Genomic DNA, 23692 nt, shown 5'->3' with positions numbered 1-23692 from the left:
CACCACTAAAATGTATAAATATATATATATATATATATATATGAAGAGTTCATATGCAAAAGCAGATAAATCCATTTTGACCGATTCTGTATATTAACGATTTTCTGCCTGCTGGTGTTGCCGGTACATGTACAATGGTTTATTTAATATCAACATAAGTGTGTGAATGTGAGTGTGAATGTGAATGTTGTCTGTCTATCTGTGTTGGCCCTGCGATGAGGTGGCGACTTGTCCAGGGTGTACACCGCCTTCCGCCCGATTGTAGCTGAGATAGGCGCCAGCGCCCCCCGCCACCCCAAAAGGGAATAAGCGGTAGAAAATGGATGGATGGATAAGCAAGTCATTAAAGCCTAAACTTTTAAGAAATGCTGATGTAATGAATGGCTTTCAAGTAAGAGTGTTTGATGTGGTTTTACGTCAAAAGCAGATATATCCAAAGTATGATATGTTGCAAAAACAGATATCTCCAAAATCGTTTTCTTTGCGGTCGTTATTTCGCATAATATTCAAGATAAAGATAGAGAGAAAAACAGAACGTGAAATTTATCGAAAGCCACATTTCAAGGTAACAACTGTTCACATTTCTTTACTTCATTATTTAACAGTTTCGATCCCTTGGTACGTATAAATCTAGCTGTCCCTGCGAACATTGTTTTTTCGTACTTGCTAACCGGACATGCTTTTTTGGAACTGTGACCTCACATATTTACCTTGTGCTTTTCAGCACAAAATGAAAAAACAAAAAAACAGTGTTGCAATGAAGACAATGTTTTATTAATAAAAACAAGCACAAATGCTCAACCTGGTTTGCCTATGAAAAACACTCCTGTGCAGACAACAGCTCACTCATCATCGCTATCGACATTAGCTCCATGCTCGACAACATCGTTTAACGCAGCGGTGTAAAACTCACGGACACGCGTGCTAGCGCCAACATCAAATAATAACTTCAACACTTCAGTGTTTTTCGCTGGCTTAACATTGTTCACAGGAGAAGCTTCCAAATGATTCATGCGTGGATAACAACACTGAGTGAGTCCGTGCGCGCCGCCATTTTGTTTGTCACGTGATCCCGTACTGCAGCGCTGGTTGGGCAAAGGGATATATCGGCTTTTGTGGTAGATGATCCATGGCGCTTATCGGCCGTTGCAATAAATCGCTGAACTAAATGACGTTAAAAGCGGCATTTGTCCGCATTTGCAAACAAATTGATTTTGGTATACCACAATAGAAGTGGCGGACTATATATTACCGAGGCTGGGCTAAACTTTATCAAAATGGCGTTTATCGGTTTTTGCGTATGAACTCTTCATATGTATATATATATGTATATATATATATATATATATATATATATATATATATATATATGTATATGTATATATATGTATGTATGTACTGTAAATACATATATATATATGTATATGTACACGTGTATTTGTATATATATATGTATGTATGTACTGTAAATACATATATATATATATATGTATACGTGTATATGTATATATATGTATGTATGTACTGTAAATACATATATACATATATATATATATATATATATGTATATGTATACGTGTATATGTATATATATGTATGTATGTACTGTAAATACATATATATGTATATATATATATATATATATATATATATATATATATATATATATATATACATATATATATATATATATATATATATAGTTTCTTATGCTGGCACGTGCACAATAGGGCCCTATGGGTGCTTGAGCCTCTGCCCCTTTTTGCCTCGTCTTAAAAAGTGCCCTTTGCCTGTGTGTATTTATTTTTCTTTTTTCTTTAAACAACATTCATAAATTTCTGTTAGGGATGTAAAAAAACAAAACAAAACAAAAAAACAGCGGTACAAAAACTTCACGTTTTCTTAAAATACCGGGTTGTTTGAGCCTGCCGCTTCCGACAGAGAGAGAGAGAGAGAGAGGGCCAACTGCGCCCCTGAGGACACGTGACAGTGGAGCAACTTGAACCTGTGAGTTATGGTCTAGTCGCCGTCCACTTATTCAGCATCTAATATGGGTAATATTTCAGAAAAACGGTGAATTATTCTATTATTCAATATGTCAGCTTCTGTTTTTGCCGGACGTCGGAGCACAGCGCATCAATTGAGCACGGCACATCAATTCCGCACAGAGCAGAGCTGGTCGTGCGGGACAGGAAGTAGTGTACAAAATACTAAATAAAACACCGGGTTAATTTTCTAAATAAAATGCACTGTGTTTATGGCAGATCACATTTCTCTCACAGTAGAGGTTTAGATATAAAGTTGTATTGCGTTTCAGTTGTTTAGTCAGAACATTAAGTGAAAAAGACCCTAAGTTACAACTTCATGGTGTTTTCATCAAGTTAAAGGAAGAAGCACAGATTTTCACATTTAAGTTTTTTCCATTAGGGTATTTATTTTTTATTTTTTTCGAAGTTCATGTTGCACTGTTCAATGTTCAATATTAAAGTGCTTATCTTTAACAATAAATAGCTTAATAATAAACCAGTGTTTTGTTGCTTTTCATGTCTTTCAAGCCTATGATGTGAATTAACTCATTATGACAATACCTACAAAGGACACACAGCTAACTAGTTAATTGGCTTCCTATTAGCAAATGTAATTTTACATTAATTTCCATATTGTGTAAAGGACCCCCCAAAAAAATGTCCTCTCCTTTTTTGACTTTGAGGCCCTGCCCCTCTATAATCATGTGCAGGTCTCTGTTCTTATGTCCATTTGGCATCCGTTCACGTTCTTGTTCTGCAGCGCTGTGTGCTTCAAAGCTGCACACCTGCAGGACCGCAAGCAAGGTCGCAGAAAAAACGTGGACTGGATTTTGAGTGATGTGGGCATTTTCTATATGAACAAGTGGAATGGATTGGATACCGACGCACTATAGGGACTCTCTACCTTATGCTATGAAGTGAAGGGAAACTGAGTGAATAATGACAGGTTATATGATTATTTATTTCAACTCATATTAGGCTCTCTTTATAATGAATATGTCGGCATGTATTTGTAAAAAAAAATAAAATAAAAAAATAAAATCCATCCATCCATCCATCAATTTTCTGCCGCTTTTTCCCTTTGGGGTCGGGGGGTCGCAGGTGCCTATCTCAGCTGCAATCGGGCGGAAGGCGGTGTACACCCTGGACAAGTCGCAGATAAATTAAAATATAACACCAAATTATTTAGGGGGGCTTAAGAATATTTTAGGGGGGGCTGGAGCCTCCCTAAAATAGGCCTAACAACGCCAATGGTTACTTACCATGAATTGATTAACGTGGACCCCGACTTAAACAAGTTGAAAAACTTATTGGGGTGTTACCATTTAATGGTCAAATGTACGGAATATGTACTGTACTGTGCAATCTACTAAGAAAAGTATCAATCAATCAATCAAAGGTTCTACATGCTATATGTCTAGATGTGAGCCCCGCCCACTGTGTTCTACATGTTATATGTCTAGTTGCTGGCCCCGCCCACTATGTCCTAGGTGCTATATGTGTAGACGCGGTGTAGCTGGTTTAGGTGGTGTTAGAGGGCAGGCAGTAGACGCGGGAGGTGGTGTTAGAGGGCAGGCAGTAGACGCGGGAGGTGGTGTAGACGCGGTGTAGCTGGTTTAGGTGGTGTTAGAGGGCAGGCAGTAGACGCGGGAGGTGGTGTAGGTGGTGTTAGAGGGCAGGCAGGACTGGTCAACATGGCGACGGACGGGATGGTGCTCACCAACCACGACCATCAGACTCGAGTGGGCATCCTGACCGGTAAGGCCCCCCAACAGGCCGTCGCAGTGAGCGCTAAGGCCGACGTAGGGCCACTAAAGACGGACGAAAGGAGCAATCTTGTGCGCTTGCTTGGCGTCACGATGCGAGCTGGGCTACATGGCGAGCTAGTTAGCTAGCCGCGTGAGAAGCGGTGCTTGGACCATACTGCCGCCGCCTGGCAGGTGCTAAGGTGCGGCGGAGGCTTTAAAAGCGCGGCGGCACCGCTCCTTAAGAGTGTTTCATCGTCTTTATTCAACCTTCATGTCTTATTCTGTGTCATTGGACATATGCTCTATGGCGGTTTTGTGGAAGCAGCGTCAAGCGACGGAGTGGAAGCGGACATGCGGGAAAGAGCTTTCAAAATGAGAGGCCATTCCCGCACGGGCTCCCTTTGCTCTCCTGGCCATGTGCTGCTTTTATTTTGACGTCGCGCGCCCAGTTTCCGGTTAAGGTCTCTTCCGTTTGCTACCTTCATGCTAGAGTGTGGTATCATTTCTCGCCGTGTAATAACGATTGTCTACACGAGCTGCATAATTCATGTCTTTTTGCACATTTGTTGGCTGCCTTTGCGTGTGTGCAGCATTTACTGATCCCCACCACATCTGTCCGTTGGACACACTTCGACGGCGCTGTCTGTCATATTTAACACATCAATGACATCATCATGTCATTAGGCAAGGCGCATCAAACGTAATACTCTTCTGTAGGTCTACTAATTAGCGCGGCTGACCTTTTTTTTCTGCAGCGTGGCGAAGAACAGGATAGTCGCATGACAGTCACAAGTAGGCCCACTGCCTGTTTCTCCAAGGCAGGAGGAGACGTGAGGAAAATGCTTAAAGAGGATGCAAGCCAGCAGCTGACTAGGAATATCCGAATAGATTGTCACAAGTTGGACCCTGCTGACCATCCACTTGGCTCACATCCACACATGTAGTGGTACCAGTGGGTACCAAATATTACAACTTTACAGTTGGGTCACATCCACTCATGTAGTGGTACGAAACATGACAACAGTACAGTTGGATCACATCCACACATGTAGTGGTACCAAACATGACAACAGTACAGTTGGATCACATCCACACATGTAGTGGTACCGAACATGACAACAGTACAGTTGGATCACATCCACACATGTAGTGGTACCAAACATGACAACAATACAGTTGGATCACATCCACACATGTAGTGGTACCAAACATGACAACAGTACAGTTGGATCACATCCACACATGTAGTGGTACCAAACATGACAACAGTACAGTTGGATCACATCCACACATGTAGTGGTACCGAACATGACAACAGTACAGTTGGATCACATCCACACATGTAGTGGTACCAAACATGACAACAATACAGTTGGATCACATCCACACATGTAGTGGTACCAAACATGACAACAGTACAGTTGGATCACATCCACACATGTAGTGGTACCAAACATGACAACAGTACAGTTGGGTCACATCCACACATGTAGTGGTACCGAACATGACAACAGTACAGTTGGATCACATCCACACATGTAGTGGTACCGAACATGACAACAGTACAGTTGGATCACATCCACACATGTAGTGGTACCAAACATGACAACAGTACAGTTGGATCACATCCACACATGTAGTGGTACCAAACATGACAACAATACAGTTGGCTCACATCCACACACGTAGTGGTACCAAACATGACAACAGTACAGTTGGCTCACATCCACACACGTAGTGGTACCGAACATGACAACAGTACAGTTGGATCACATCCACACATGTAGTGGTACCGAACATGACAACAGTACAGTTGGATCACATCCACACATGTAGTGGTACCAAACATGACAACAATACAGTTGGATCACATCCACACATGTAGTGGTACCAAACATGACAACAGTACAGTTGGATCACATCCACACATGTAGTGGTACCAAACATGACAACAGTACAGTTGGGTCACATCCACACATGTAGTGGTACCGAACATGACAACAGTACAGTTGGATCACATCCACACATGTAGTGGTACCGAACATGACAACAGTACAGTTGGATCACATCCACACATGTAGTGGTACCAAACATGACAACAGTACAGTTGGATCACATCCACACATGTAGTGGTACCAAACATGACAACAATACAGTTGGCTCACATCCACACACGTAGTGGTACCAAACATGACAACAGTACAGTTGGCTCACATCCACACACGTAGTGGTACCGAACATGACAACAGTACAGTTGGATCACATCCACACATGTAGTGGTACCGAACATGACAACAGTACAGTTGGATCACATCCACACATGTAGTGGTACCAAACATGACAACAGTACAGTTGGATCACATCCACACATGTAGTGGTACCGAACATGACAACAGTACAGTTGGATCACATCCACACATGTAGTGGTACCGAACATGACAACAGTACAGTTGGATCACATCCACACATGTAGTGGTACCGAACATGACAACAGTACAGTTGGATCACATCAGTGGGAGAAGTGTCCCTCACGACCCCCCCCGCCCCTTGTCCAAATCTACCCAAACTTCTCTCCAATTGTTCCCAATCATTTGCGCCTTGACGGTTTTGAATTTCTCTAACATACATTTTCTGACCAGTGATATCATCAAACCTTCCATCTTGTCCAAATCTACCCAAACGTGTCCAAACCGTTTGTGCTGCAACGTTTTTTTAGTCTAACTATTATAGTTTTTAAGTTAATGTTTCACTATTCATAACCTGCACTACCCCCACCCCACTAAAAACCTCCCCAAACCAGTACCAATTGTTGGTTTGTGCTTCAAAAAGTTTTGGTCTAACTATCATGGTTTTGAAGTTATTACGAACACCTCTATTAAGGTTTTATATGTAATGTAGTAACATTTATAATAACATTTAGTATTTGTGTTTTGATAATTTTAAGCATAAGCAGCATTCAAAATGTTTTCCTTTTTTTGAACATCACTGATTACTATGAGAGCCAACACACATAATAAAACATCACTAACTGTACAATGTCTGCTGTCATCAGGAGGCCGACTCCTAGAATGTTAATATATTCCCTTTTAGATAAAGAATGACTCATAAGGGGGGTGGAAGCAAGCGTCTAAATTGACTGTCAAAGTGTAGTGACTTGTCGGAATACATGCTCATCCTTTTACTATCCAGTGAGAGGAATGATTGATGATCAAGAATCAAGTTTGAAGAGCAAGGAAACGAGGAAGCAGCTTATCAGTCGGTCATGTCAACATCGTGATGACAGCGCCACTATAGTTTGTCTCCCTATAATATTATAACTAATACTTGTTCATTTTTAGAATAACAATTTCACTAATACTTGTTAATATTTAGATTAACCATTTCACTAATACTTGTTAATATTTATGATAACAATATCACTAATACTTGTTAATATTAATAATAACAATATCACTATCCTATCCATCCATCCAGCCATCCATTTGTTACCGCTTGTCCCTTTCGGGGTCATTGGGGGTCGCTGGAGCCTACAGTATCTCAGCTGCATTTGGGCTGGGTACACCCTGGACAAAACACCACCTAATCACAGACAGAATATCACTAATACTTGTTAATATTAATAATAACAATATCACTATCCTATCCATCCATCCAGCGATCCATTTTATATAGCTTGTCCCTTTCGGGGTCCTTGGGGGTCGTTGGAGCCTACAGTATCTCAGCTGCATTTGGGCTGGGTACACCCTGGACAAAACACCACCTAATCACAGACAGAATATCACTAATACTTGTTAATATTAATAATAACAATATCACTATCCTATCCATCCATCCAGCGATCCATTTTATATAGCTTGTCCCTTTCGGGGTCCTTGGGGGTCGTTGGAGCCTACAGTATCTCAGCTGCATTTGGGCTGGGTACACCCTGGACAAAACACCACCTAATCACAGACACAATATCACTAATACTTGTTAGTATTTAGAACAACAATATCACTAATATTTGTTAGTATTTTTTATAACAATTTCTGTGTGGAGTTTGCATGTTCTCCCCGTGAATGTGTGGGTTCCCTCCAGGTACTCCGGCTTCCTCCCACTTGCAAAAACATGCACCTGGGGATAGGCCCCTCCCACCTCCAAAGACATGCACCTGGGGATAGGCCCCTCCCACCTCCAAAGACATGTACCTGGGGATAGGCCCCTCCCACCTCCAAAGACATGCACCTGGGGATAGTCCCCTCCCACCTCCAAAGACATGCACCTGGGGATAGGCCCCTCCCACCTCCAAAGACATGCACCTGGGGATAGGCCCCTCCCACCTCCAAAGACATGCACCTGGGGATAGGCCCCTCCCACCTCCAAAAGACATGCACCTGGGGATAGGCCCCTCCCACCTCCAAAGACATGCACCTGGGGATAGGCCCCTCCCACCTCCAAAGACATGCACCTGGGCATAGGTTGATTGGCAACACTAAAATGGTCCCTAGTGTGTGAATGTGAGTGTGAATGTTGTCTGTCTATCTGTGTTGGCCCTTCGATGAGGTGGCGACTTGTCCAGGGTTTTACCCCCGCCTTCCGTCCGATTGCAGCTGAGATAGGCACCAGCGCCCCCCCGTGAACCCAAAGGGAATAAGCGGTAGAAAATGGATGGATGGATAACAATATCGCTAATATTTGTTAAAATTATAATATCGCTAATACTTGTTAAAATTTATAATAACAGCACTAATATTTGGATAATATTGGTACTCCGGCTTCCTCCCACCTCCAAAGACATGCACCTGGGGATAGGTTGATTGGCAACACTAAATGGGCCCTAGTGTGTGAATGTGAGTGTGAATGTTGTCTGTCTATCTGTGTTGGCCCTGCGATGAGGTGGCGACTTGTCCAGGGTGTACCCCGCCTTCCGCCCGATTGTAGCTGAGATAGGCGCCAGCGCCCCCCGCGACCCCGAAAGGGAATAAGCGGTAAAAAATGGATGGATGGATGGATGGATGAACTCACCAAATGTAAATGGAATACTGTTTGCGCTTTTTGGATGTTTTTTTAAATCATTTTTTAAATTTTTTTAATTTAGTTTTTGTTGGAATACATCTGATCTTGTGAGTTTGTGGCTACCGGCGGGTTTTACTTGGTGTGCTGTTTTATGACCTGTGAAGAAAATATAAGAAAAATAATATTTCAAACTTGTGCAAACTTTGAGAAATAAGCAAGTACAGGTGCTGGTCATATTATTAGAATATCATGAAAAAGTTGATTTATTTCATTAATTCCATTTAGAAAGTCAAACTTGTAGAATGTATACATTCATTCCAAACAGACTGATACATTTCAAGTGTTTTTTTTGCCAAAAAGGAGATGATTATAGCTGACAACCAATGAAAACCCTAAATTCAACGTCTCAGAAAATTAGAATATGGTAAAAAGGTCAGATATTGAAGACACCTGGTGCCACACTCTAATTAGCTAACCAACTCAAAACACCTGGAAAAGCCTTTAAATGGTCTCTCGTTTTGATTCTGTATGACACACAATCATGGGGAAGACTGCTGACTTGACAACTGTCCAAAAGATGACCATTGATACTTTAAAGAAGGAGAGCAAGACACAAAAGGTCGTTGCCAAAGAGGTTGGATGTTCCCAGAGCTCTGTGTCCAAGCACATTAATAGAGAGGCCAAGGGAAGACAGAGATGTGGTAGAAAAAAGTGTACAAGCAAGAGGGATAACCGCGCCCTGGAGAGGATTGTCAAACAAAACCGATTCAAAAATGTGGGGGAGATCCACAAAGAGTGGACTGCAGCTGGAGTCAGTGCTTCAAGAACCACCACGCACCGACGTATGCAAGATATGGGCTTCAGCTGTCGCATTCCTTGTGTAAAGCCACTCTTGAATAAGAGACAACGTCAAAAGCGTCTCGCCTGGGCTCAAGACAAAAAGGACTGGACTGCTGCTGAGTGGTCCAAAGTTATGTTTTCAGATGAAAATAAATGTTGTATCTCCTTTGGAAATCAAGGTCCCAGAGTCTGGAGGAAGACAGGAGAGGTACAGAATCCACGTTGCCTGAAGTCCAGTGTCAAATTTCCACAATGGGTAATGGTCTGGGGTGCCATGTCATCCTCTGGTGTTGGTCCACTGGGTTTCCTGAGGTCTAGGGTCAATGCAGCAAACTACCAGGAAGTTTTACAACACTTTATGCTGCCTGCCGCAGACCAGTTTTATGGAGGTGAAGATTTCATTTTCCAACATGACTTGGCACCTGCACACAGTGCCAAATCTACCAGTACCTGGTTTAAGGTCCATGGTATCCCTGTTCTTGATTGGCCTGCAAACTCACCTGACCTTAACCCCATAGAAAAGCTATGTGGTATTGTGAAGCGGAAGATGCAACAATGCTGAAGAGCTGAAGGCCACTATTAAAGCAAGCTGGGCTCTCATAACACCTGAGGGTGCAACAGACTGCTGGACTCCATGTATTGCTGTAGCAATTCAGGCAAAAGGAGCTGCAACTAAGTATTGATTGCCGTACATGCTGAAACTTTCCATGTTCAAACTTTTTACTTGGCCCACATTTCTAAAAAATATTTTTTGGTACTAGTCGTAACTAATGTTCTAATTTTCTGAGATACTGAATTTGGGATTTTTAGTAATTGTCAGTACTAATCATCAAAATTTAAAGAAATAAACATTTCAAATATATCACTATGTGTGTAATGAATTGATATAATATGTAAGTTTCACCTTCTGAATATAATTACTGAAATAAATCAACTTTTTCATGATATTCTAATAATATGAACAGCACCTGTAATGCTGATGATGTTCCAAAAGTGATGGACTAAGTGTAAGTGGAAAGGATGCCCGTGGTTGTTGACTAATATGTTCATTTCTGCACTTATCTTGGTGTGATACATGTTGTCCATGTGACTAATACCTGTGGTATTACTACCCTCTGAACTGGCAAGTCCCCATTATCACAAACAGACTTTCAGTAGTTCTTATGCTGTAATTTATGTTTGGCCTTTTGTACAATGTCCTCCTCAGTCAGTGACAGTTGTTACAAGAACTTGGCTGAGGACAGAAGTGGGGTCAATTTGAAGGACCTGGTCCATGATCCTTCGCTGTAAGTCTGCACCTGCAATCAGCACATAGATCTTTACATTCACGCTAATTCTCTCTTTTCCCCACCTGCAGGTTAGGTGGCGTCATCACAGCCTATAAAATTGTCCCAGATGAGCTTGATGAAATCAAGGTAACTGACTTTGCTTCAAGTCGACGTGCAATCAGGGTGTTGCCATTTTTGTCTTTTCCTCACAGGAAACTCTTTTGGAGTGGTGTGATGAACAGGAGCTGAATCTCATTCTCACCACTGGAGGAACCGGATTCGCACCCAGAGATGTGACACCAGAGGTACACACATTTCCAGATGTGACACCAGAGGTACACACATTTCGAGATGTGACACCAGAGGTACACACATTTCCAGATGTGACACCAGAGGTACACACATTTCCAGATGTGACACCAGAGGTACACACATTTCGAGATGTGACACCAGAGGTACACACATTTCCAGATGTGACACCAGAGGTACACACATTTCCAGATGTGACACCAGAGGTACACACATTTCCAGATGTGACACCAGAGGTACACACATTTCCAGATGTGACAGCAGAGGTACACACATTTCCAGATGTGACAGCAGAGGTACACACATTTCCAGATGTGACAGCAGAGGTACACACATTTCCAGATGTGACAGCAGAGGTACACACATTTCCAGATGTGACTGCAGAGGTACACACATTTCCAGATGTGACACCAGAGGTACACACATTTCCAGATGTGACAGCAGAGGTACACACATTTCCAGATGTGACTGCAGAGGTACACACATTTCCAGGTGTGACTGCAGCGGTACACACATTTCCAGATGTGACTGCAGAGGTACACACATTTCCAGATGTGACTGCAGAGGTACACACATTTCCAGGTGTGACAGCAGAGGTACACACATTTCCAGATGTGACTGCAGAGGTACACACATTTCCAGATGTGACTGCAGAGGTACACACATTTCCAGATGTGACTGCAGAGGTACACACATTTCCAGATGTGACTGCAGAGGTACACACATTTCCAGATGTGACTGCAGAGGTACACACATTTCCAGATGTGACAGCAGAGGTACACACATTTCCAGATGTGACTGCAGAGGTACACACATTTCCAGATGTGACAGCAGAGGTACACACATTTCCAGATGTGACAGCAGAGGTACACACATTTCCAGATGTGACTGCAGAGGTACACACATTTCCAGATGTGACTGCAGAGGTACACACATTTCCAGATGTGACAGCAGAGGTACACACATTTCCAGATGTGACAGCAGAGGTACACACATTTCCAGATGTGACTGCAGAGGTACACACATTTCCAGATGTGACTGCAGAGGTACACACATTTCCAGATGTGACTGCAGAGGTACACACATTTAGTCACGGATGGTCATGTTTGAGATTGGAATCTCTCAGCAACTCACGATTCTAAATTGATTCCAATTCCTAGGGTAACAATTCCTTTCAGAATCAATTCTCGATAGGTGTTTGTGTCTTTGTGTAATGTGTATATTGTTGTTATGTGTTTATATATGTATGTATGTATATTTATTTATGGGTATATATATATATATATATATATATATATATATATACACATTTCAAAGCTCGAAGAATTCTATGGATACACAACAATATGGACTCAGATTTCCTTTGCCCAGACGCGGGTCACCGGGGCCCCCCTCTGGAGCCAGGCCCAGAGGTGGGGCACGATGGCGAGCGCCTGGTGGCCGCGCCTGTTCCCATGGGGCCCGGCCGGGCACAGCCCGAAGAGGCAACGTGGGTCATCCCTCCAATGGGCTCACCACCCATAGGAGGGGCCATGGAGGTCGCGTGCATTGTGAGCTGGGCGGAAGCCGAAGGCAGGGTACTTGGCGGTCCGATCCTCGGCTACGTAAGCTAGCTCTTGGGATGTGGAACGTCACCTCACTGGGGGGGAAGGACCCTGAGCTAGTGCGTGAGGTAGAGAAGTTGCGGCTGGATATAGTCGGCCTCACCTCGACGCACAGCAAGGGCTCTGGAACCAGTTCTCTCGAGAGGGACTGGACTGCCTTTCACTGTAGCGTTGCCGGCAGGGAGAGGCGACGGGGTGGGGTGGCAGTTCTTGTTGCCCCCCGCTCAAAGCCTGCACGTTGGAGTTCAACCCAGTGGACGAGAGGGTAGCTTCCCTCCACCTTCGGGTGGGGGGGACTGGTCCTGACTGTAGTTTGTGCTTACGCACCAAACAGCAGTTCAGAGTACCCACCCTTTTTGGGAACATTCGAGGGAGTACTGGAAAGTGCTCCCCCGAGTGATTCCCTTGTCCTACTGGGGGACTTCAACGCTCATGTTGGCAACGACTGTGAAACCTGGAGAGGCGTGATTGGGAAGAATGGCTGCCCGGATCTAAACCCGAGTGGTGTTTTGTTCTTGGACTTTTGTGCTCATCACAGATTGTCCATAACAAACACCATGTTCAAACAGAAGGGTGTCCATATGTGCATTTGGCACCAGGACACCCCAGGCCGCAGTTCCATGTTTGACTTTGTAGTTATGTCATCGGACTTACGGCCTCATGTTTTGGACACGCAGGTGACGAGAGGGGCGGAGCTTTCTACCGATCACCACCTGGTGGTGAGTTTGCTGCGATGGTGGGGGAGGATGCCAGGCAGACCTGGCAGGCCCAAGCGCATTGTTAGGGTCTGCTGGGAACGTCTGGCAGAGTCTCCTGTCAGAGAAAGTTTCAATTCCCACCTCCGGAAGAACTTTGAACATGTCACGAGGGGGGTGCTGGACATTGAGTCCGAGTGGACCATGTTCCGCACCTCTATTGTCGAGGCGGCTGATTGGAGCTGTGGCCGCAAGGTTGTTGGTGCCTGTCGTCGCGGTAATCCTAGAACACGTTAGTGGACACCAGCAGTGAGGGATGCCGTCAAGCTGAAGAAGGAGTCTTATCAGGTTCTTTTGGCTATTAGTACACCGGAGGCAGTGGATGGGTACCGACAGGCCAAGCAGTGTCCAGCTTCATTAATCGCAGAGGCAAAAACTCGGACATGGGAGGAGTTCGGGGAAGCCATGGAAAACGACTTCCGGACGGCTTCGAAGCAATTTTATACTACCATCCGCCGCCTCAGGAAGGGGAAGCAGTGCACTGTCAACACCGTTTATGGTGCGGATGGTGTTCTGCTGACCTCGACTGCGGATGTTGTGGATCGGTGGAAGGAATACTTCGAAGACCTCCTCAATCCCACCAACACGTCTTCCAATGGGGAAACAGTGCCTGGGGAATCTGTGGTGGACTCTCTTATTTCTGGGGCTAAGGTTGCTGAGGTAGTTAAAAAGCTCCTCGGTGGCAAGGCCCCGGGGGTAGATGAGATCCGCCCGGAGTTCCTTAAGGCTCTAGATGCGGTGGGGCTGTCTTGGTTGACAAGACTCTGCAGCATCGCGTGGACATCGGGGGCGGTACCTCTGGATTAGCAGACTAGGGTGGTGGTCCCTCTCTTTAAGAAGGGGGACCGAAGGGTGTGTTCCAACTATCGTGGTATCACACTCCTCAGCCTTCCCGGTCAGGTTTATTCAGGTGTACTGGATAGGAAGCTACGCTGGATAGTCGAACCTCGGATTCAGGAAGAACAGTCTGGTTTTCGTCCTGGTGGTGGAACTGTGGACCAGCTCTATACTCTCGGCAGGGTCCTTGAGGGTGCATGGGAGTTTGCCCAACCAGTCTACATGTGCTTTATGGATTTGGAAAAGGCATTCGACCGTGTCCCTCGTAAGTCCTGTTGGGAGTGCTCAGAGAGTATGGGGTATCGGACTGTCTGTTTGGGGCGGTCCGTTCCCTGTACGATCAGTGTCAGAGCTTGGTCCGCATTGCCGGCAGTAAGTCGAACACATTTCCAGTGAGGGTTGGACTCCGCTAAGGCTGTCCTTTGTCACCAATTCTGTTCATAACTTTTATGGACAATTTCTAGGCGCAGTCAAGGCGTTGAGGGGTTCCGGTTTGGTGACCGCAGGATTAGGTCTCTGCTTTTTGCAGATGATGTGGTCCTGATGGCTTCATCTGGCCGGGATCTTCAGCTCTCACTGGATCGGTTCGCAGCAGAGTATGAAGCGACTGGAATGAGAATCAGCACCTCCAAGTCTGAGTCCATGGTTCTAGCCCGGAATAGGGTGGAGTGCCATCTCCGGGTTGGGTAGGAGACCCTGCTCCAAGTGGAGGAGTTAAAGTACCTAGGAGTCTTGTTCACGAGTGAGGGAAGAGTGGATGGTGAGATCGACCGGCGGATTGGTGCGGCGTCTTCAGTAATGCGGACATTGTATCGATCTGTTGTGGTGAAGAAGGAGCTGAGCCAGAAGGCAAAGCTATCAATTTACCGGTCGATCTACGTTCCCATCCTCACCTATTGTCATGAGCTTTGGGTCATGACCTAAAGGACAAGATCACGGGTACAAGCGGCCCAAATGAGTTTCCCCCGCCGAGTGGCGGGGCTCTACCATAGAGATAGAGTGAGGAGCTCTGTCATCCGGGAGGAACTCAAAGTAAAGCCGCTGCTCCTCCACACCGAGAGGAGCCAGATGAGGTGGTTCGGGCATCTGGTCAGGATGCCACCTGAACACCTCCCTCGGGAGGTGTTTAGGGCACATCCAACCGGTAGGAGGCCACGGGGAAGACCCAGGACACGTTGGGAAGACTATGTCTCCCGGCTGGCCTGGGAAGAGGGAGAGAAGTCTGGGCTTCCCTGCTTAGGCTGCCACCCCTACAACCCGAGCTCGGATAAGCGGAAAAAGATGGATGGATGGATATACTCATTTATATATACAGTAATGTCTATATATATATATATATATATATATATATATATATATATATATATATATACAGTGGGGCAAAAAAGTATTTAGTCAGCCAGGGATTGTGCAAGTTCTCCCAATTAAAATGATGACAGAGGTCCGTAATTTTCATTATAGGTACACTTCAACTGTGAGAGACAGAATGTGAAAAAAATCCAGGAATTCACATTGTAGGAAATTTAAAGAATTTATATGTAAATGATGGTGGAAAATAAGTATTTGGTCAACCATTCAAAGCTCTTACTGATGGAAGGAGGTTTTGGCTCAAAATCTCACGATACATGGCCCCATACATTCTTTCCTTGACACGGATCAATCGTCCTGTCCCATTCGCAGAAAAACAGCCCCAAAGCATGATGTTTCCACCCCCATGCTTCACAGTAGGTATGGTGTTCTTGGGATGCAACTCAGTATTCTTCTTCCTCCAAACAAGACAAGTTGAGTTTATACCAAAAAGTTCTATTTTGGTTTCATCACATGACATTCTCCCAATCCTCTGCTGTATCATCCATGTGCTCTCTGGCAAACTTCAGACGGGCCTGGACATGCACTGGCTTAAGCAGGGAGACACGTCCGGCACTGCAGGATTTGATTCCCTGTCGGCGTAGCGTGTTACTGATGGTAACATTTGTTACTTCAGGCCCAGCTCTCTGGTCATCCACCAGGTCCCCCCGTGTGGTTCTGGGATTTTTGCTCACCGTCCTCATGATCATTTTGACCCCACGGGGTGAGATCTTGCGTGGAGCCCCAGATCCAGGGAGATTATCAGTGGTCTTGTATGTCTTCCATTTTCTGATAATTGCTCCCACAGTTGATTTTTTCACACCAAGCTGCTTGCTTATTGTAGATTCACTCTTCCCAGTCTGGTGCAGGTCTACAATTCTTTTCCTGGTGTCCTTCGACAGCTCTTTGGTCTTGGTCATAGTGGACATAACGAGTTCAAACCAGTGCCATTAATGCAGGTAACGAGTGGAGGACAGAAGAGCTTCTTAAAGAAGAAGTTACAGGTCTGTGAGAGCCAGAGATCTTCCTTGTTTGAAGTGACCAAATACTTATTTTCCACCATAATTTACAAATAAATTATTTAAAATTCCTACAATGGGAATTCCTGGATTTTTTTTTCACATTCTGTCTCTCACAGTTGAAGTGTACCTATGATGAAAATGACTGACCTCTGTCATCATTTGAAGTGGGAGAACTTGCACAATCGCTGGCTGACTAAATACTTTTTTGCCCCACTGTGTATATATATATATATATATATATATATACATACATACGCACACAGTATATACATATACAAATATATATATATTTTTGTATATGTATATACTGTGTGTGTGTGTGTGTGTGTGTGTGTGTGTGTGTGTGTGTGTGTGTATATATATATATATAATTTGTCCCTCCATAATGTGTGCAGAATAATAGGTGTATAAATGACACGATATGTTACTGCATAGACTAATTAGGACTTTGTTTGTTTACTTACTACTAAAAGACAAGTTGTCTAGTATGCTCAACATTTTATTTAAGGACTAAATGACAATTATAAACATATGTTTATTGAAATAATTTTAGTACCAGTACCAATATTGTGTGTGTATGTTTTATATATATATATATATATATATATATATATATATATATATATATATATATATATAAATAAAATGTATGTATGTATGTATGTATATGTGTATATATTATCGTATGTGTGTATATATACACATAAATATGTGTATTTGTTTTTGTATGTATACACATCTACAAAAGCAGTGAAGTTGTCAGCTGGTGTAAATGCTAAATAAAAAGAGAATACAACAAATCTTTTTCAACTTATATTCAATTGAATAGACTACAAAGACAAGATATTTCATCTTCACACAAACTTTATTCTTTTTTGCAAATATTAGCTCTTTTGGAATTTGATGCCTACGACATGTTTCAAAAAAGCTGGCACAAGTGGCAAAAAAGAGTGATAAAGTTGAGGAATGCTCATCAAAGACTTATTTGGAACATCCAACAGGTGAACAGGCTAATTGGGAACAGGTGGGTCCCATGATTGGCTATAAAAGCAGCTTCCGTGAAATGCTCACTCATTCACAAACAAGAACGGGGCGAGGGTCACCACTTTGTCAACAAATTGTTTAAGAACATTTCTCAAGCAGCTATTGCAAGGAATTTAGGATTTCACCATCTACGCTCCGTAATATCATCAAAAGGTTGAGAGAATGTGGAGAAATAACTGCACGTAAGCCATGATATTACACACCTTGGATCCCTTAGGCGCTACTGCATCGAAAAGCCACATCAGTATTTAAAGGATATCACCACATGGGCTCAGCAACACTTCAGAAAACCACTGTCAGTAACTACAGTGTGTTGTTACATCTGTAAGTGCAAGTTAAAACTCCACTATGCAAAGCCAAAGCCATTTATCAACAACACCCACAAACTCCACAGGATTTGCTGGACCTGAGCTCATCCAAGTTGGACTGATGCAAAGTGGAAAAGTGTTCTGTGGTCTGACGAGTCTGCATTTCAAATTGTGGGCGTCGTGTCCTCCGGACCAAAGAGGACCCTAGAACAGTCCGTTCTAGGCAGCATGTGTGATGGTATGGGGGTGTATTAGTTGGCGAACTTACACATTTGTGAAGGCACCATTAATGCTAAAAGGTACATACAGCTTTTGGAGCAACATATGTTGCCATACAAGCAACCTTATCATGGACGCCCCTGCTTATTTCAGCAAGACAATGCCAGGCCACGTGGCTTTATAGTAAAAGAGTGCGGGTACTACGTAGACTGGCCTGCATGTAGTCCAGACATTGAAAATGTGTGAAGGCTAAAATATGAGGCAGGAGACTGTTGAACAAGTTAAGCTGTACATCAAGCAAGAATGGGAAAGAATTCCACTTCAAAAATGTGTCTCTTCAGTTCCCAACCCTTTACTGAGTGTTGTTAAAAGGAAAGGCCATGTAACACACTGGTAAAAATGCTTTTTTTGCAATGTGTTGCTGCCATTGCATTCTAAGTTCATCATTATTTGCAAAAAAGAAGAAAGTTTGTCAGTGTGAAGATGAAATATCTTGTCTTTGCAGTCTATTCAATTGAATATAAGTTGAAAAGGATTTGTTGTAGTCTCTTTTTATTTAGCATTTACACAAGCTGACAACTTCACTGCTTTTGGCTTTTGTAATAGCAGATGTTTGAAATAAGAACATGATCAAACCGTGACTTACAATGTTTGTGTGGTTGTGGAATATTGATCAGTCGTCTCCTGACCCTCCATCCCTCTTACCCCTGTAGGCAACCAGAGACGTGATCGAGAGAGAGGCTCCAGGCATGGCTCTGGCCATGCTGATGGGATCCCTTAACGTCACGCCACTCGGCATGTTGTCCAGGTGAAGATTTCACTCGCACTTTTCAGCCTTCAATACTCACTTCTTAGCACAACTTACTGTGGTTTGACTGCAGCCTGTCCTCCTGTGCTTTCCTTCTCAGGCCAGTGTGTGGTATCCGTGGTAAAACTCTGATCATCAACCTTCCGGGGAGCAAGAAAGGCTCTCAGGTATAGTTCTTGGACCTTGGGAACACTGCTTTTCTCTCTCACCTAACTGATCCATTTGAAGACAAATTTCACTGGTAAATAAGTACATTTTATTTATATAGCCTTTCTTCCAGAGAGAGCTCACAAAGTGCTTACAAATAGTACCAAGAAAACAAGATGATGCAACAACAGAAACATAACAAAATAAAGTCACGAATAGAATATATCAAGGAAAGGAACAGGCAGCCAGTGCAGGGATACTGAAAGAACTTGACCATGATTGACCATGACCTACTCAGTGGCCTAGTGGTTAGAGTGTCCACCCTGAGATGGGTAGGTTGTGAGATCAAACCTGGGCCGAGTCATACCAAAGACTATAGAAATGGGAACCATTACCTCCCTGCTTGGCGCTCAGCATTAAGGCTTGGAATTCAAGTCAAGTCAAGTCAGCTTTATTTGTCAATTTCTTTACATGTAAAGACATACAAAGGAATCAAAATTTTGTTTCGCACTCTCCCATGCGTAGACAAAAAGAAAAGAAAACATTAAAGTGCAACGTAAATATGTCTACCTACTAAAATGACAATATATATAGTTCCTGTTGTTTTTAAATAGGATATGGCTGTAAACAATGAGTGTTTCATCAGTAGTGCAAACAGTTATGATATAGCAGCAGATGTGTGCAATTTTGCATGGTCATTTTTTCTGTGGGTCATGGGGTTTAGAGTTCAGGTTGTTCCGGGGAGGGGGATTTCAAAGTCCTGACAGCCTGTTGGATCGGGCTGAGGATTGGGGGGGCACGGCGGGGGGAGAGAGAGTTCAGCAGCCTAACAGCCAGGTGGTGAAAACTGTTGGTGAGTTTGGTGGCTCTTGTATCGTCTTCCAGAGGGAAGGAGGCTGAACAGGTTGTGTGCAGGGTGGCTTGGGGGTTAAATCACCAAAAATGATTCCCGGGCGCGTCCACCACTGCTGCCCAATGCTCCCCTCACCTCCCAGGGGGTGATCAAGGGTGATGGGTCAAATGCAGAGCTCAATCATTGGTACTTAAAGTTTAACTTTAACTTTGAACTTATATCTTGACAAGAGCCTCCGAGCAACAGCGCTCTGGACGTAATTAGAGATGTTTTGTTGGGACGGTAGACGGTAGACGGTTGACTTGCACTAGTCAAGAGGTGAGGAAACGAGCATGATTGATTAGTTCTAGGTCAGCATGCGATAGTATGGATCTGAGTTTGGAAATGTTTCTGAGGTGGAAAAAGCAAGAGCGGGTAATACTTTTGGTGTGCTCATCAAAACGCAGGGTGTGGTTAAATGTGCGGCCGAGGCTATATTGGAAGTTGCAGTGTCGAGGTCAGTCATGAACTACCAGCCATCCAGTCTTTAACTTCAGACAGTCATGAAACTACCAGCCATCCAGTCTTTAACTTCAGACAGTCATGAAACTACCAGCCATCCAGTCTTTAATTTCAGACAGTCATGAAACTACCAGCCATCCAGTCTTTAATTTCAGACAGTCATGAACTACCAGCCATCCAGTCTTTAATTTCAGACAGTCATGAAACTACCAGCCATCCAGTCTTTAATTTCAGACAGTCATGAAACTACCAGCCATCCAGTCTTTAACTTCAAACAGTCATGAAACTACCAGCCATCCAGTCTTTAATTTCAGACAGTCATGAAACTACCAGCCATCCAGTCTTTAATTTCAGACAGTCATGAAACTACCAGCCATCCAGTCTTTAATTTCAGACAGTCATGAAACTACCAGCCATCCAGTCTTTAATTTCAGACAGTCATGAAACTACCAGCCATCCAGTCTTTAATTTCAGACAGTCATGAAACTACCAGCCATCCAGTCTTTAATTTCAGACAGTCATGAAACTACCAGCCATCCAGTCTTTAATTTCAGACAGTCATGAACTACCAGCCATCCAGTCTTTAATTTCAGACAGTCATGAAACTACCAGCCATCCAGTCTTTAATTTCAGACAGTCATGAAACTACCAGCCATCCAGTCTTTAACTTCAAACAGTCATGAAACTACCAGCCATCCAGTCTTTAATTTCAGACAGTCATGAAACTACCAGCCATCCAGTCTTTAACTTCAGACAGTCATGAAACTACCAGCCATCCAGTCTTTAATTTCAGACAGTCATGAAACTACCAGCCATCCAGTCTTTAACTTCAGACAGTCATGAAACTGCCAGCCATCCAGTCTTTAACTTCAGACAGTCATGAAACTACCAGCCATCCAGTCTTTAATTTCAGACAGTCATGAAACTACCAGCCATCCAGTCTTTAATTTCAGACAGTCATGAAACTACCAGCCATCCAGTCTTTAATTTCAGACAGTCATGAAACTACCAGCCATCCAGTCTTTAACTTCAGACAGTCATGAAACTACCAGCCATCCAGTCTTTAATTTCAGACAGTCATGAAACTACCAGCCATCCAGTCTTTAATTTCAGACAGTCATGAAACTACCAGCCATCCAGTCTTTAATTTCAGACAGTCATGAAACTACCAGCCATCCAGTCTTTAACTTCAGACAGTCATGAAACTACCAGCCATCCAGTCTTTAATTTCAGACAGTCATGAAACTACCAGCCATCCAGTCTTTAATTTCAGACAGTCATGAAACTACCAGCCATCCAGTCTTTAACTTCAGACAGTCATGAAACTACCAGTCATCCAGTCTTTAATTTCAGACAGTCATGAAACTACCAGCCATCCAGTCTTTAACTTCAGACAGTCATGAAACTACCAGCCATCGAGTCTTTAATTTCAGACAGTCATGAAACTACCAGCCATCCAGTCTTTAATTTCAGACAGTCATGAAACTACCAGCCATCCAGTCTTTAATTTCAGACAGTCATGAAACTACCAGCCATCCAGTCTTTAATTTCAGACAGTCATGAAACTACCAGCCATCCAGTCTTTAATTTCAGACAGTCATGAAACTACCAGCCATCCAGTCTTTAACTTCAGACAGTCATGAAACTACCACCCATCCAGTCTTTAACTTCAGACAGTCATGAAACTACCAGCCATCCAGTCTTTAATTTCAGACAGTCATGAAACTACCAGCCATCCAGTCTTTAACTTCAGACAGTCATGAAACTACCAGCCATCCAGTCTTTAATTTCAGACAGTCATGAAACTACCAGCCATCCAGTCTTTAACTTCAGACAGTCATGAAACTACCAGCCATCCAGTCTTTAACTTCAGACAGTCATGAAACTACCAGTCATCCAGTCTTTAATTTCAGACAGTCATGAAACTACCAGCCATCCAGTCTTTAACTTCAGACAGTCATGAAACTACCAGCCATCCAGTCTTTAATTTCAGACAGTCATGAAACTACCAGCCATCCAGTCTTTAACTTCAGACAGTCATGAAACTACCAGCCATCCAGTCTTTAATTTCAGACAGTCATGAAACTACCAGCCATCCAGTCTTTAACTTCAGACAGTCATGAAACTACCAGCCATCCAGTCTTTAATTTCAGACAGTCATGAAACTACCAGCCATCCAGTCTTTAACTTCAGACAGTCATGAAACTACCAGCCATCCAGTCTTTAACTTCAGACAGTCATGAAACTACCAGCCATCCAGTCTTTAATTTCAGACAGTCATGAAACTACCAGCCATCCAGTCTTTAATTTCAGACAGTCATGAAACTGCCAGCCATCCAGTCTTTAACTTCAGACAGTCATGAAACTACCAGCCATCCAGTCTTTAACTTCAGACAGTCATGAAACTACCAGCCATCCAGTCTTTAATTTCAGACAGTCATGAAACTACCAGCCATCCAGTCTTTAACTTCAGACAGTCATGAAACTACCAGCCATCCAGTCTTTAATTTCAGACAGTCATGAAACTACCAGCCATCCAGTCTTTAATTTCAGACAGTCATGAAACTACCAGCCATCCAGTCTTTAACTTCAGACAGTCATGAAACTACCACCCATCCAGTCTTTAACTTCAGACAGTCATGAAACTACCAGCCATCCAGTCTTTAATTTCAGACAGTCATGAAACTACCAGCCATCCAGTCTTTAACTTCAGACAGTCATGAAACTACCAGCCATCCAGTCTTTAATTTCAGACAGTCATGAAACTACCAGCCATCCAGTCTTTAACTTCAGACAGTCATGAAACTACCAGCCATCCAGTCTTTAATTTCAGACAGTCATGAAACTACCAGCCATCCAGTCTTTAACTTCAGACAGTCATGAAACTACCAGCCATCCAGTCTTTAATTTCAGACAGTCATGAAACTACCAGCCATCCAGTCTTTAACTTCAGACAGTCATGAAACTACCAGCCATCCAGTCTTTAATTTCAGACAGTCATGAAACTACCAGCCATCCAGTCTTTAACTTCAGACAGTCATGAAACTACCAGCCATCCAG

At 43.4% G+C, this 23692-nt stretch overlaps 1 protein-coding gene across 1 annotated transcript; it reads left to right on the top strand.

Annotated features, from left to right (window-relative positions):
• The first annotated feature begins 3507 nt into the window (after nt 1-3507).
• Nucleotides 3508-19362, top strand: LOC133541988 (gephyrin-like). The gene is made up of 6 exons (XM_061885743.1): nt 3508-3785; nt 10818-10896; nt 10968-11025; nt 11091-11183; nt 19037-19131; nt 19232-19362. Exons 1-6 carry the CDS (start codon nt 3722-3724, stop codon nt 19302-19304), a joined length of 462 nt encoding a protein of 153 aa, XP_061741727.1. The 5' UTR covers nt 3508-3721; the 3' UTR covers nt 19305-19362.
• The last annotated feature ends 4330 nt before the right edge of the window (nt 19363-23692 follow it).

Source organism: Nerophis ophidion, linkage group LG24, assembly GCF_033978795.1.
Source record: "Nerophis ophidion isolate RoL-2023_Sa linkage group LG24, RoL_Noph_v1.0, whole genome shotgun sequence".
Taxonomy (NCBI): Eukaryota; Metazoa; Chordata; class Actinopteri; order Syngnathiformes; family Syngnathidae; genus Nerophis; species Nerophis ophidion.
Note: the sequence above shows the minus strand (reverse complement) of the source record. Positions and strands in the feature narration are given on the sequence as shown.